This window comes from Cebidichthys violaceus, unplaced genomic scaffold, assembly GCF_023349555.1.
Source record: "Cebidichthys violaceus isolate CVI_PGR_0920_01 unplaced genomic scaffold, fCebVio1.0.p SCAF_10, whole genome shotgun sequence".
Lineage (NCBI taxonomy): Eukaryota > Metazoa > Chordata > Actinopteri > Perciformes > Stichaeidae > Cebidichthys > Cebidichthys violaceus.
This window is the reverse complement of record NW_027176263.1, coordinates 14,818,314-14,833,029: the sequence shown is the minus strand read 5'-3', so window position 1 is coordinate 14,833,029 and position 14,716 is coordinate 14,818,314. Positions and strand designations below refer to the sequence as shown.

At 39.6% G+C, this 14,716-nt stretch overlaps 1 protein-coding gene across 1 annotated transcript; it reads left to right on the top strand.

The window, feature by feature from the left end:
* Window positions 1–6,090: 6,090 nt before the first annotated feature.
* On the top strand, window positions 6,091–13,559 carry LOC137884927 (ferroptosis suppressor protein 1-like). The gene is made up of 9 exons (XM_068727026.1): window positions 6,091–6,184; window positions 7,074–7,250; window positions 8,735–8,850; window positions 9,030–9,149; window positions 9,308–9,400; window positions 10,202–10,310; window positions 10,394–10,546; window positions 11,351–11,551; window positions 11,938–13,559. Exons 2-9 carry the CDS (start codon window positions 7,076–7,078, stop codon window positions 12,087–12,089), a joined length of 1,119 nt encoding a protein of 372 aa, XP_068583127.1. The 5' UTR covers window positions 6,091–6,184; window positions 7,074–7,075; the 3' UTR covers window positions 12,090–13,559.
* The last annotated feature ends 1,157 nt before the right edge of the window (window positions 13,560–14,716 follow it).

Sequence of the window (14,716 nt, the reverse complement as noted above, 5' to 3'; positions counted from 1 at the left end):
ACACAAGGAGATGAATGCCAAAATCTATCCAGTATCTATCTAATCTATGCATCTATGGTCATATGATACAGGATGGCCTGCAGTGTTAGAAATGGCCCCTAATAATTACAAACAGTAAAAAATAACTTATAGCTTTGTTGGGATCTGGCAGGAGAGGGTTTGGTTATTAGCAAGTATAAAACTTAAATTATTGACATCAACACAATTATTAATATCAACTGGATTATGAACATATATTAATAATTACAGGGCACCACCCTGGGATAAGGGACCAATAACCAAACAGCAAAATCGGAAGTGTGAATTTGATTTGGATAGTGTTGAAATTAACACTATGCCAGTATTTATATAATTCTCACAGGTTCTGAGTTAAATTTATACTTTGGATAGTGTTGATAACTTAATTAATAGAGTTAAATATCTGACACTCACAGTGTAGTTTTATGACACATAAAAGTGTATTTTTAATGCAAAATGGTTTTGTTCACTTTTACCAGGAGTGTTCATTTCTAACATGCAGTGTTTTGTTATGATGCATGAAAGTGTATTTTAACACTGAATTGTTTATCTGTGTTCACATAAGTTTAAATGTTTTCACCCACACAACGTAACAGTGAACAACTATTAAAAAAATCATTGAAACAAACAATTTTATTTTTCTTATTATTCAGAAAAAAATCTTCCAAGCACCATGGGCACAACTTAACTGCATATGCACATTTAGAAAGAAAATAATGATACAATATATCGGCTCTCATCTCCATCATAAGCACTTTGTAAGTCAAAAGGCTTATAAATAACAAGACTGTCTGCTTTGATTACATCTTTCTTATCATTTTCACATACATGGTAGGGAAATGCTCACTGAAATGGTCAACCACAAACTTGTTGAGTCCAAAGTAGAGAACACTGTCAACTAAAACTCTTTATTCTGCAAAACCCAGGCATATCATGATCTGTCTCACTGCAAATAATTAGTCCTGTTCTCTGTTCCACTGATATTAACCCAGTTGGAAGAGAAGATGTGTTTCGGTACATCAACAGAGGATGTACTTCCTGAGGCAGCTGAAGAAGTTCAACCTGCCAAAGACAAGTCCATCCTCTGCTCCTTCATCAGCATTTGGTACGCTGCAGCCACTGCCAAGGACAAGGGCAGACTGCAGCGTATCATTCGCTCTGCTAAGAGAGTGATTGGCTGCCATATGAAGTTCTAGCGTAAGTTCAGACAGGAAGACTATACTCTTGTATGCCTAAGCCCGTAGCTTATTTCCCATACATCTGCCAATCACTCCTCACGCATGCACACTCATCATTTCCTTGCTGTTATTGTTTGGGGCTGTCAATCATTACAATACATTACTGTCATTTAGCAGACGCTTTTATCCAAAGTGACTTACAATAAGTGTATTCAGCATAGGTATTCAAGAGAACTACTCGTCACCAGAAGTCATAAGTGCATCTCCTTTTTTAAACAAGCATCTAAGAGCATAAACCAGAGCAAAAGTACAGTGCAGAAACAAACTAATATGAATACAATAAGTGCAACAAACTAATATGAATACAATAACTGCAAAGTGGAAGGCTCAGGGTAGTACTTCTTGAAGAGGTGAGTTTTCAGCCTGCGCAAAAAGATGGGCAGCGACTCTGCTGTCCTGATGTTAGTGGGGAGTTCATTCCACCACTGTGGAGCCAGGACAGAAAAAAGCTGTGACCAGGTTGATTGGCCGCAGGGACCTCTGAGGGACGGGGCAACCAATCACCCCGAGGCAGCAGAGCGAAGTGGTCGGGCGGGGGTGTAGGGCTTGACCATGGCCGAGATACGAAGGGGCTGTTCCTTTCACTGTCCTGTAGGCTAGCACCAGAGTCTTAAACTGGATGTGAGCTCTTACAGGTAGCCAGTGTAGAGAACGGAGAAGGGAAATTGTGTGGGCGAACTTGGGGCGATTAAACACCAGACGAGCTGCAGCTTTCTGGACAAGCTCCAGAGGTCTGATGGCCGACACCAGGAGTCCGGCAAGTAGTGAGTTGCAGTAGTCCAGGCGGGAGATGACAAGAGCCTGGATGAGCACCTGCGCCGTCTCGTCAGTGAGGAAGGGGTGAATCCTCCTGATGTTGTAAAGCAGGAATCTGCAGGAGCGTGTAAGGGATGAAATGTTTGCTGAGAACGACAGTTGGTCGTCCAGGGTCACACCCAGATTCCTCGCAGTTCGAGTTGGCGTCACCACGGTATCATCAATGATGATGGACAGGTCTCGGTGCGGGCAACCCTTCCCCAGGAGGAACAGTAGCTCGGTTTTGTCCAGGTTGAGCTTGAGGTGGTGTGTCGCCACCCACTTCGAGATGTCAGCCAAACACGCAGTGACGCGTGTCTCCACTTGGGTGTCACCGGGGGGAAATAACAAGACCAGCTGGGCGTCATCGGCATAACAATGGTAGGAGAAGTCATGCGAGCGAGTAACAGAACCCAGAGATGTTGTGTAGAGCGAGAAAAGAAGGGGGCCCAGAACTGAACCTTGTGGAACCCCCGTAGTCAGCATGCGTGGTTCCGACACGGCCCCCCTCCATGTCACCTGGTAGGATCGACCTGTCAGGTAGGATGCAAACAGGGAGAGTGCAGAGCCTGAGATGCCCATCCCCTCGAGGTTGGAGAGGAGGATCTGGTGGTTCACAGTAGTCCAGGAGAATCAGGACAGAGGAGAGAGAGTTCGCTCTCACGTGTGGTGGAAAAAAATCTTTTTAACCTCCCTGTGAGAAATAACCGAGATGAGAAAACTCTTAAAAATAAAAAAAATATTTAATGAACAGACAGTTTGTAATAATTCAGCTGAATGGATAGAGCTCTTTCCCCACGGATGGTTCGGAGGTCTAACAACAATGAATAGACAAAACAGAGTATATATACACATTATCTTGTCTCCTGAGTTAGGAAGTGAGATAGGATGACATTACCGCAAGCCAGAAATGCCAGAAGTGGTGACATAAGGATAACGCTACAGAAAGAAAGAAATACCTTTGACATGAGATCATTTAAATTATTCTAGTTGGCCTCGTCTGCATTTCTGCAGGTTTAAGCAAAACAAGTTAACTAAGAGAACGGCATGATCTCCAACACCAAACAGCTTATTCTGCTATTGACTCTTGTTTGGTGTTGTTTGGTAGATTGGATGATTGCAGTCTGAAGAAATAAGACATATTGGCAATTCAACAATTTATTCATTTAACAATCAGGAGCCTCAGTAGCGTGTGGAAGAACCATACACAGCCACAACAGCCTGGCACCTCCTCCTCATGCTGGTCACCAGCCTGGTCACACACTGCTGTGGGATGGCATCCCATTCTTCAAAAAGCATTTGTCACAAGTCAGCCATCTTTGTGTTGGTCACTCTGGCACGAACAGCTGATCCCACAAGTGTTCAATGGGGTTGAGGTCAGGCCATTCCATCCTCTCCACTCCCAGATTCTGGAGGTAGTCTCTGATGAACCCTGCTCCGTGGGGGCGAGCGTTGTCACCTTGGAGGATAGAGTTCGGTCCCAGACTGTGGAGATATGGGATTGTCACTGGTTGCAGAATCTCATCTCGATATCTCTCTGCATTGAGATTGCCTCCAATGATGACATGGGGTACCAGAAGCTCAAAACAAGAGTCAATAGCAACAGCAGAATAAGACGTTTGGCAGAGAAGATTTGACAAATTTTTCATGGGTGCAACCCACATACTCAGCGGTGCTGCTCATCCCACAAATATGCATGTTCCTTACAGATGTGGCACCATTTAAAAGGGAAATAATCAGGCTTTCCAACGGTACAAGATTTATGCCATTGTTACAACAAAGAAATAATCTACCAAACACAAATTTCCTTACTTTTTGTGCAATGTTTATTTATATATATATATATATATATATATAGATATACACACACATAAAATATAGTTGATTCACTTGCAGCCAACAATCATCTTTTTTAATTCATTAAATGCCCCCCCCCCAAACGGCCTCCCCTCCGTCTCCTTGACTTTGGAGAGCAGGGTCACCTTTGACCTTTGACCTCAGCTCCTCAGCAACATCGACCAATGGCAAATTTAAAAAACATGTGTTAATGTATTTTGAGCCGACTATAACTTTAATTTTCTCAACATCTGTAGAGTGAAATCAAATGTAATTTCACATGAATATAATCAGGGTCGTCCTGAACAAGAATCTTTTGAGAGGTTCAGCTCATCTCTGAAGAAAAGATTTTATGACAGGTAATATGAGGTACTTCTGGTCAAACGTTACAAAATACATCACAGGCAAGACAGTTTTTTATTAATATTAATATAATATTACAAAATGAATTCACTCCATCTCTTACTTTGGGTTAAAAAGCTGATAGTTTTATGGGTCCAACGTTTTTATAAATACGGTTTATTGGAAACAACTGTGTAATTAATGCCCAATTAATTATAGATAATAAAAAGTATATAAGAATATTTTTCCACATTCACATGTTCTTTATTTCACAAAAGCCACATTTCACATTTCAAGTATTTATTTTGGTCAAACCCAAACCAACAGTGTGAACATGTTTGAATCAACAGTGGAGGTGAAACATTTACTCGATCCACAGAAAATGAATCTACATTTATCTTTTAATAAAACAACAAACGAGACAAACGGCTTCAGTTTTAGTTCAAATATATACAACAGTTAGTTTTATTCCTCTGAGATTCAATCTGGAAAACCGTAATGAACATTTTTCAATATTTTCTGACAATAACTGACAGATAAATCAATAATTTATTTTTAGTAGTGCTGGGCAACAATTACAATTTTCAATGATTTTTTTGCGATTAATTTCATTGTTTTGCGCAAAATTCAATAATGAATTCAAAAGTAGTGTATTGTGCACTTTTATTTTAAAGGTACTGCTATATGAACAAAAGTGCAATAACATTTGGTTTGCACACTTTAAACAAATAAGGTTCTTTTTAACAGCAGTATTCCCTTTACACAGTAGCAGTTAAAATACAGTTATAATGAATCTGATCATAGATATTCAGCCAGTGTTCACAACTTTATTTTCATGTGTAATAGATGCAATTTGAAATATACACCTTGAAAACTGCAAACCTATCTGTCATGTTTTTTTATATTTGTTAAATTCTCAGTAGTGATAACTAAATGATATGCTTATTATACATATTCCAAACAAAAAACTTTAAAAACTCTAATATGTGTGGTATTCTAATAAATGTACGTTGGTACATAGAGGGTGATAATAAGCTATAATTAGAGGGACTTAGGACCCAGGGGAATGTAGGTGAAGCATGGGAACCTGGGAAATTATGCTAAGACTTGCAGTTAAGAGCAGTTTGTTCTCACGTGCTTATATGTTTATTTAAAAACAGACAACATGTATTTTCATATTGTCACGTTTGATCCTGTAACGAGACGATCGTGCGCGCTTGTGCGCGAGTGAGTGAGACAGGAGGGACCGACGGTGACGGAGTGAAGGAGGGAGAGACGCCACACAAACAGCTGTTCACCGCTCGCTGCCCGGAACTTGTGTTAAAAATGTCCACTTAATAATAAAAAGAAACTGTGTTAACGCGCGCTAAAACAATTGTCGGCGTTAATTAATTAATGCGTTAATGCGATAATAACGCGTTAACTTGCCCAGCACTAATATTTAGATTTACTCAAAGTATTTATCAACCGAATCGAATATGTGACTAACTTTTGTGACTTCATGGGGTCAAAGGTCAACTGTGATCAGTTATTAGATAACTCAGTGAACTTCAGAAAGAATAGGACACGACCAAAAGAGATGCTTCCATCTCCATACACACTCCAACACAAAGACTTCATTTAGTTCATCTGGATCAGAGCTGTCCATATTTTGAGTTGATTAAAATCAATTAAATAACATTTTATTTTATTTATATTTCATGTAAACACGTATTTTGTTTCATATTGTTTCAAACATATTGTCACTTTAGCGTGTTTGATTTGTAAATTTGTAAAGGTTTTTTTTCCTGTAGCACCTGAAGGCACCAAAAGAACCCGCCTCCGAGGAGCTGTGATTGGTGGAGAGCTGGTGTCGTCAGAAGAGCGTTCAGAGGAGCAGGAAATAAGAAGCAGAGAACCAGGAGGACAAATAAACCAGCAGAGATTCAATCATCAAACATTTCTACCTGCTACAGGTGAGGTCACTTTCTGCTGCAGGTGAGGAAGTGTCCTGTTTGTGTTTTGAGACACGTGACTGACAGAGAGACAACAGCTGATTGACGCTGTGAGTGTGAAGCAACAGCAACACGATGAGGCAACGACAACTCTTTACTTCAGGAAACTACAGTACACTGCAGTACGAGGAAAAGTACTACAGTGTACTGTAGTACGAGGAAAAGTGCTACAGTATACTGCAGTGCGAGGAACAGTACTGCATGTTCACATACAAGAATACAGAAGTATTATCAGGTAGTGTGATATATACAGTATATATCTGTGTGTGTGTGTGTGTGTGTGTGTGTGTGTGTGTGTGTGTGTGTGTGTGTGTGTGTGTGTGTGTGTGTGTCCGCGCGCGCATGTGCACGCGTGATTTACATGTATCACACTGAAAGGAATGAGTAAATATATCATACATACTTTTACCTCAGGTAGTACATTTTGCTCATACTTATGCACTTAAAGTCTTAAACAACACGTTTACTTCAAACTTAGGCTGATAGTACTCATACATATATATATATATATATATGTGTATATATATATATATATATATATATATATATATTTATATATGTAGAAATATATATATATATATATATATATATATATGTATATACAAATGTATGTGTATATATATATATATATATATCTCATATTTATATAAATATATATATATATATACAATTGCTTTACACCATTATTTTTTACTCTCATTATTATGAAGGAAACATTAGATGGAGTGAAGTGTGGAAGGAGACACTTTCACTAACAGGTCGATTAATGTGATTGATGGAGCTCGTGATATTGACATTATTTTAATAATTCACTTTATTATTGAATGACTGTGTGTGCGTGCGCACACAGAGATGGGGGGTCAGGCCTCGTCAGTGGAGGGCGTCCATGTTGTGGTTGTTGGCGGTGGATTCGGGGGCATCGCGGCGTCTCAGCATCTGAAATCTGGAGGACTAAACTTCACTCTGATCGACATGAGAGACGCTTTTCATCACAACGTGGCAGCGCTCAGAGCGTCTGTACAACCAGGTACAGTTCCACTTATTTTATCAACATGTTTTTGTTTGTTTGTTGTTTTTTCAAATCTTTGATAGTTAAGTTTTGTTTTTATTTAATGAGTTTTACTTTTATTTCTATGATAATTCCAATTTACTTAAATGTTTGTTTTACTTTGGTGGCCATGATCAATTTAGTTAATTTTTAGTTTATTTAATTTATTAGACTTTTACTTTGATGTCTACGATAATTTAATATATATTTATATATATTTTTTTATGATCACTTTATTTTGTGTTTTACTTTTTATTTTATAATAATTCTGTTTTATTTTATTTAGTTGTTAGTGGTTTTATGTTATATTTTAGTTTATTGTGCTCATAAATTGAATTTAAAATGAACATTTACTGTATTTGTTTTGTTTCATTTATAATTGTTTTTAGAGGTTTTTAAAATTTTTGTTTTGCAATTTTTCAAAAAATATGTTTAGGATTTTGTTGCATTTTCTTTTCATTTAAACATTTTACATATTCTTCCAAAATAGATCTATAATTAGTATTTTTCTTATTATGATTATCACTATAATTATTGTTTTTATTGTTACTATAAAAGTTATTTATTTTGCACCTTTCATACCTTTCATGCACGTATGGGTCTGGCCCCAACATATATAGAGGATATATTGACCCCCTATGAGCCAGCTGGCAGCCTTAGATCCTCTGGTGGGGCCCTTCTGGCTGTTCCAAAGTCGAGGCTGAAAACTAAAGGTGACCGTGTCTTTTCCATCAGGGCCCCTCGGCTTTGGAACGAGCTGCCTGAGGAGAAAAGGCTCTCAGAATCAGTAATCTCTTTAAATCACTTCTTAAAACACATGTTTACAGACTGGCTTTTATGTGATGTCGTCGCTTTCCTGTTCTAATTCTGTTTTCTTTTCATTTGTTGATTTTACTAAATTATTTTAATAAATGCAGTTGTACTCGATTGTTCAGCCCCTATTTTGCGGGTTGGGTTTGTTGGCGGGATTCGGAGGCTTTCGGCTGTTTTTGGTGAACGGCTCGGGCGGGAGCAGTTTGAGTGGCTCGGCTGGTGTTGCGGGTGGTTTCTGCGGGTTCAGTGCCGCTTTCGGTGACTGCTGCGGTCTCTGAGTTGTTCGGTCCCTTCATGGCGGGTGTCTTTGGTGCTTGGTGGAGCGCCCTTTTGCTGTTGTGGCCTGGTGCGGGCGTGGGTCGTGGCGGGGCACTGGGTTCTAGCGGCGTTCCTGGGGGGATCTTAGCCCATTAGTCCCGGGGTGGGTTTATTTTTAACGTATCCAACGGTCTCACTGAGCTTTCTGTTGTTATTGCCTTGTTTTTGCTGCTTTGACTGTCAAAGCACTTTGTGAACTCTATTTTTAAAGGTGCTATATAAATAAAGTTATTATTATTATTATGATACACATTAATATAAAATATATTAACAGTGCACTCTGACATCATCAGAGTGTGACCTTTGACCTTTGACCTTGTGTCGCCCTGTAGGCTTCGCCCAGAGGACCTTCATCCCGTACGCCGAGACCTTTGGAGACAGTTTTGTTCAGGGACGAGTTCAGAGAGTCGACACAGACAGACAGACGGTCTTCCTGGAGGAAGGGAGGGTGAGGATGTATATATAAATATATATACAGTATATATGTACGTGTGAACACAAGCAGGAGGTTTTTTTTTACATCATACTTAGACAAACAACAATTCGTATGATATTTCAACATACTGCAGCAGACCCTCCTCATATCCTGGATTCACTACAGTCCAGTTTGTCCCCTGTGTGCTGCAGGAGATCCAGTACTCCCACCTCATCCTGTGTACTGGGACTGATGGAGCTTTCCCCGGGAAGTTCAACAACATGGCGTCGTACCAGACCGCCGTCCAGATGTACGAGGACTTCGTCAAGCAGGTAGTAACTCTGAGAGGTCTGCAGAGACAGAGGAGCTCCTCACCACCCACTGTGTGTGTGTGTGTGTGTGTGTGTGTGTGTGTGTGTGTGTGTGTGTGTGTGTGTGTGTGTGTGTGTGTGTGTGTGTGTGTGTGTGTGTGTGTGTGTTGTGTGTTCAGGTCCAGGCTGCCGACTCAGTGTTGGTGGTTGGAGGAGGGTCGACCGGTGTGGAGATGGCTGCAGAGATCAAGACAGAGTATCCAGACAAGAAGGTAGCGACAAACGAAGTATATAAATGTAGTTAAAGTAAAAGTAAAGAAACACTTCATCCTTCAGTTTATCACAAACATTCAACACATTAAGGAACACTTCATCCTTCAGTTTATCACAAACATTCAACATCAACACATTTAGGAACACTTCATCCTTCAGTTTATCACAAACATTCAACATCAACACATAAAGAAACACTTCATCCTTCAGTTTATCACAAACATTCAACATCAACACATAAAGGAACACTTCATCCTTCAGTTTATCACAAACATTCAACACATTAAGGAACACTTCATCCTTCAGTTTATCACAAACATTCAACACATTAAGGAACACTTCATCCTTCAGTTTATCACAAACATTCAACATCAACACATAAAGAAACACTTCATCCTTCAGTTTATCACAAACATTCAACATCAACACATAAAGGAACACTTCATCCTTCAGTTTATCACAAACATTCAACATCAACACATAAAGGAACACTTCATCCTTCAGTTTATCACAAACATTCAACATCAACACATTAAGGAACACTTCATCCTTCAGTTTATCACAAACATTCAACACATAAAGGAACACTTCATCCTTCAGTTTATCACAAACATTCAACATCAACACATTAAGGAAACACTTCATCCTGCAGTAAAAAGTACAATAAATGTGTTATGCCACAACTAGTATGACATGTACTACGACTTTTTCCAGTCATTGTACTTGTACCTTTACTGCTTCCTGTGTACACAGTGTGTACTCTTGTAGAGAAGAGTTTTTAAGAGCACTCTCTTGTTCAGGTGGTTCTGATCCACTCCAGGATCACGCTGGCTGACCCGGAGCTGCTGCCCAGCGTCAGACAGCAGGCCAAGGAGATTCTTCTGGAGAAAGGAGTGGAGCTGCTGCTGGGTACTGGACCTGATGCAGACCTGCAGACCAGGTGTTCGGATCGGGTTCTGTCAAGGGTTCTGAACCTGCTGTGTGTGTTTCAGGTGAGAAAGTGTCCAACCTGTCAGAGCTGCAGCTCAATGTGACCCAGAGGAACTCAGTGGTGACCACAGAGAGAGGAACAAATCTGACCTCAGATCTGATCATCTGCTGCACCGGACTCAAGGTCAACTCTGCCGCCTACGGCTCCAGCTTCCGTGAGCACACACACACACACACACACACACACACACACACACACACACACACACACACACACACACACATACGCACACACACACACACACACACACACACACATACGCACACACACACACACATACGCATCATTGGTTACCAGTAGTGGAGGAAGTATTCAGAACCTTTACTGCTGTAAAGTAAAAAAAAATACTCTGTTCCAGTAAAAGTACTTATACTATATTGTAAAAATACTATGTTACAGCAAAAGTACTAATACTACATAGTAAAAATACTCTGTTACAGTAAAAGTACTAATATCACACTGTGATTAACATGAACATTATTATCATTTGTACATCTGTAACCAGCAAATGTTTTTACAAGAAAAATTTGTTTAACCATCAACAAATCTGTTGATACATTTATTGATTGAGGAACTACTTTATTATTTTTATTAAAGGACTCATGGTTCCAGCTGTACTTGTTTAAACTGTTGGGAAGTTTAATTTAGAACTAAACATCATACTTCTAATAATAATAACATTCCGTAAAAGTAATTGGCATAAAAAGAAAAGACGAGAGTGAAGTACAAGTACCTTGAATGTGTACTTAAGTACAGTACTTGAGTGTTCGAGTCTCATATTTGTCTGTGGAGTGCAGTTTGATGTCGAGGCCACTAGAGGGCAGTGTGTGTTCATGTTTCCATCAATACGGATCAGAGTGATCCGTAAAAGCAGCTCTTGGGATTATTGTACTTCAGCCTCCAATCACAGTCAGTTAATCGATCGGTATGTTGATCAGTGGTCTGTTCCCGTCGACAGCCGGCTGTCTGGCCGATAACGGAGCTCTGAAGGTGAACGATCACCTGCAGGTTCAAGGTTTCTCCAACGTCTTCGCTGTCGGCGACTGCGCCGACGTCAACGAGCCCAAGATGGCGTACCACGCGGGGCTGCACGCCGCCGTCGCCGTGGGCAACATCGCCAACAGTTTGAGCGGGAAGAAGCTGACCTCATATCACACAGGTACACACTCACCTGTCTGTGTTTAGTTGCTCGTCAGTTAGTTACATTGCTTTTCTGTGATTTTATTGCATGTCCACTGTTTTAGTTTCTCGTCTGCGGTTTTAGTTGCATGCCTGTAGTTGTAGTTGCCTGTTTGTGTTTTTAGTTGCTCGTCTGTGGTTTTAGTTGCCCATTTGTGTTTTTAGTTGCCTGTTTGTGTTTTTAGTTGCCCATCTATGGTTTTAGTTGCCCATTTGTGTTTTTAGTTGCCCATTTGTGTTTATAGTTGCCTGTTTGTGTTTTTAGTTGCTTGTTTGTGTTTTTAGTTGCCTCTCTGTGGTTTTAGTTGCCTGTTTGGTTGTTGTTGTTTGTGTTGCTGGTCGACTGATGGTGTTGCTGGTTGCTAGGTAACGTCACCATGTTGCTGGCGATGGGTCGTGACGACGGCGTGGGTCAGTTTAACGGGTTGAAGTTGCCTCGTTGCCTCGTTGCCCTGGGGAAGAGTCGAGATCTGCTGCTGTGGAAGAGCTGGAGGGAGATGCAACAGCAGCAACCCTGACACACACACACACACACACACACACACACACACACACACACACACACACACACACACACACACACTCACTCTTCTTGGTGCTCCTATACTTGTGAGGACCTTCAGTCAGTTTACATACAAAACAAAGTGTCTTTAAAGTTTCAATGACTCAACTAAATGTTTCAGATGCTTTTTAATAATCTATTTTATACAAACATGTTTTATAATGTTTCTCTGAGCTGATGCTAAGCTACTTCAAAATGCTAAATAAATGTAGATTATTTAAACATGGACCAACAGGATATGAAGAATCTAAATGTTCATTATTTACACGTTTCAGCTGGAAAAAATATTAAAAGAAAACATGAAGCACATATTTATAAACAGCTTCTTTATTACAGTAGGAGCTGGCTCAAATTGTGGCAGCGGCAGCTAGTAAAGGCACTTCCTGTGGCAAGCTCAGCAGCTGCCACGATTTGGGAGAGGTGCCGCGGCAGTTTAGCCTTTATTTTTTGTAATTTGACAATATGTGACAATACATTAAGGTCCTTGAAGGTAGGACTGTTGGCAGTTGTAATCGGTTAAGTAAAAAAATGCCGATTTGTAATAGTATGGCGACTTGGTTTTATTAAACTAAGCTAATATAGGCTAACGTCAGTTGGTACTTGTTGCCCATGGCAACGATAAACACTTTGATGCAGCGGATTGAATGAATGCAAATATATATATATCTATATATATATATATCTGTATATATACAGTATGTATGTATGTATATATTTATATGTATGTATATATTTATACAATTTTTATATAACTTTGTTTCTCTTTGTCCTGTCTGTCTCAACAGGACAGTAGTTTGGGGGAGGCAGTAAGAATAACCTGATCACATGAAGCTTGATCTACATCATTCCAGTTATTGTAAACCACAGATGACCAATCACAGATAGACCCCAAACATATATAGACTAGTTTAGATGACCTACCAATGACCTACTACTGCCAATCCCCTGCCAGTGACCGCTGCCACAAACAGATCAGTGGCAGGTATTTGTGGCCACTGTCACTGAATGGCCACCGTTTGTGGCAGCTGTCATCGCTGCAGAGGAGATTCAGAAGATGTTTCGGCAACTGCCACTATTTGTGGCATCTAGTGAGATGCCGAGGTGCATAGTTTAAGGATATTAGCAGTCGTCAATGTTGTACTCCCTGGAAGTAGCATTTCCATCATGTGATTTTTGCAATAATTTGCAAGGTTTCCTTGATTATTCTTGATGTCACACACACACACACACACACACACACACACAGTTGATGCTTTGTGCATTTGTATTTATCGCCACAGATCATTACAAAAGAACAAAAGACCCAGTACTGCCTGCTGCCTCTTTATTACAACAATGCCCGAACACGACGCAGATTCACCATCAACAGGCGAAATACACCAGCTACATTATGTTGCCAAGCTGAGAAAATAAATATTTTACTTAAGTTTAAGTTGATGTCTTTTTTTTTTATTAATTAAAAATGCCACGGTATGTCAGTTTGAATGTCTGTATTTTGCTGTGTTCTTATTCACAATCTGTGAAATTGTTCATGTTTGTTGTTTATTGTTCAATAAAAAAATAAACCATTGCCCAAACAGACGTGGCACCTTTCCCAAAACAGTGGCAAGTCGTGGCAGCTGAGCTTGCTACAGGAACTAGCGTTAAACTAAACACTAAACTAGTCTATATATATATGTTTGGGGTCTATCTGTGATTGGTCATCTGTGGTTTACAATAACTGGAATGATGTAGATCAAGCTTCATGTGATCAGGTTATTCTTACTGCCTCCCCCAAACTACTGTCCTGTTGAGACAGACAGGACAAAGAGAAACAAAGTTATATACAAATTGTATATATATATATAGATATATACATGTATATATATATATACATACTGTATATATATGAATATATATGTGTGTGTATATACATATATATATATAGATATATATATCTCTCTCTTTCTATATATATATACATATATATATATATATATGTATATATATATATACATATATATATCTCTATATATATTTGCATTTCTTCAGTCCGCTGACTGAAAGTGTTTATCGTTGCCATGGACAACAAGTATCAACTGACGTTAGCCTATATTAGCTTAGTTTAATAAAATCGAGTAGCGATACTATTACAATTCGGCATTTTTGTATTAAACCAATTACAACTACCAGTCCACAGTGATTTACAATCAGAGCAGTCAAACTGAACCAGAACTTCAGGTACATGTCATGAAAACATGAAAGTACATCCTTCTCAAATAAACAACTGAGAATGTGTTAGAGAGCTACGTTTTAATATGTTAAATAAATGAGATGTACGTCAGGTGTGTGACTGTGTTGTGTGACAGATGGCTCTCAGATTGTGGTGGAAGATGTTCAGTGACTCTGCTGTCCTGACTTCAGTAGTTCATTCCACCACTGTGGGACCAGAACAGAAAAGAAGTTTAACCATGACTCGTAAGTAGGAAGGACCAGTTCCCTTCACTTCCCCGTAGACCAGCACCAGAGTCTGGAGCTGATGTGAGCTGAGGCTGGGAGACAGTTTAAAGAACAGAGTAGAGAAGTGATGTTCAAGAACTTGGG

Coding starts and splice junctions, on each gene's coding strand:
- LOC137884927 (XM_068727026.1), top strand. CDS start 7,076: ATGGGGGGTCAGGCCTCGTCAGTGGAGGGCGTCCATGTTGTGGTTGTT. Junction 9,150..9,307: donor ACGAGGACTTCGTCAAGCAG/GTAGTAACTCTG, acceptor TTGTGTGTTCAG/GTCCAGGCTGCCGACTCAGT. Junction 9,401..10,201: donor CAGAGTATCCAGACAAGAAG/GTAGCGACAAAC, acceptor TCTCTTGTTCAG/GTGGTTCTGATCCACTCCAG.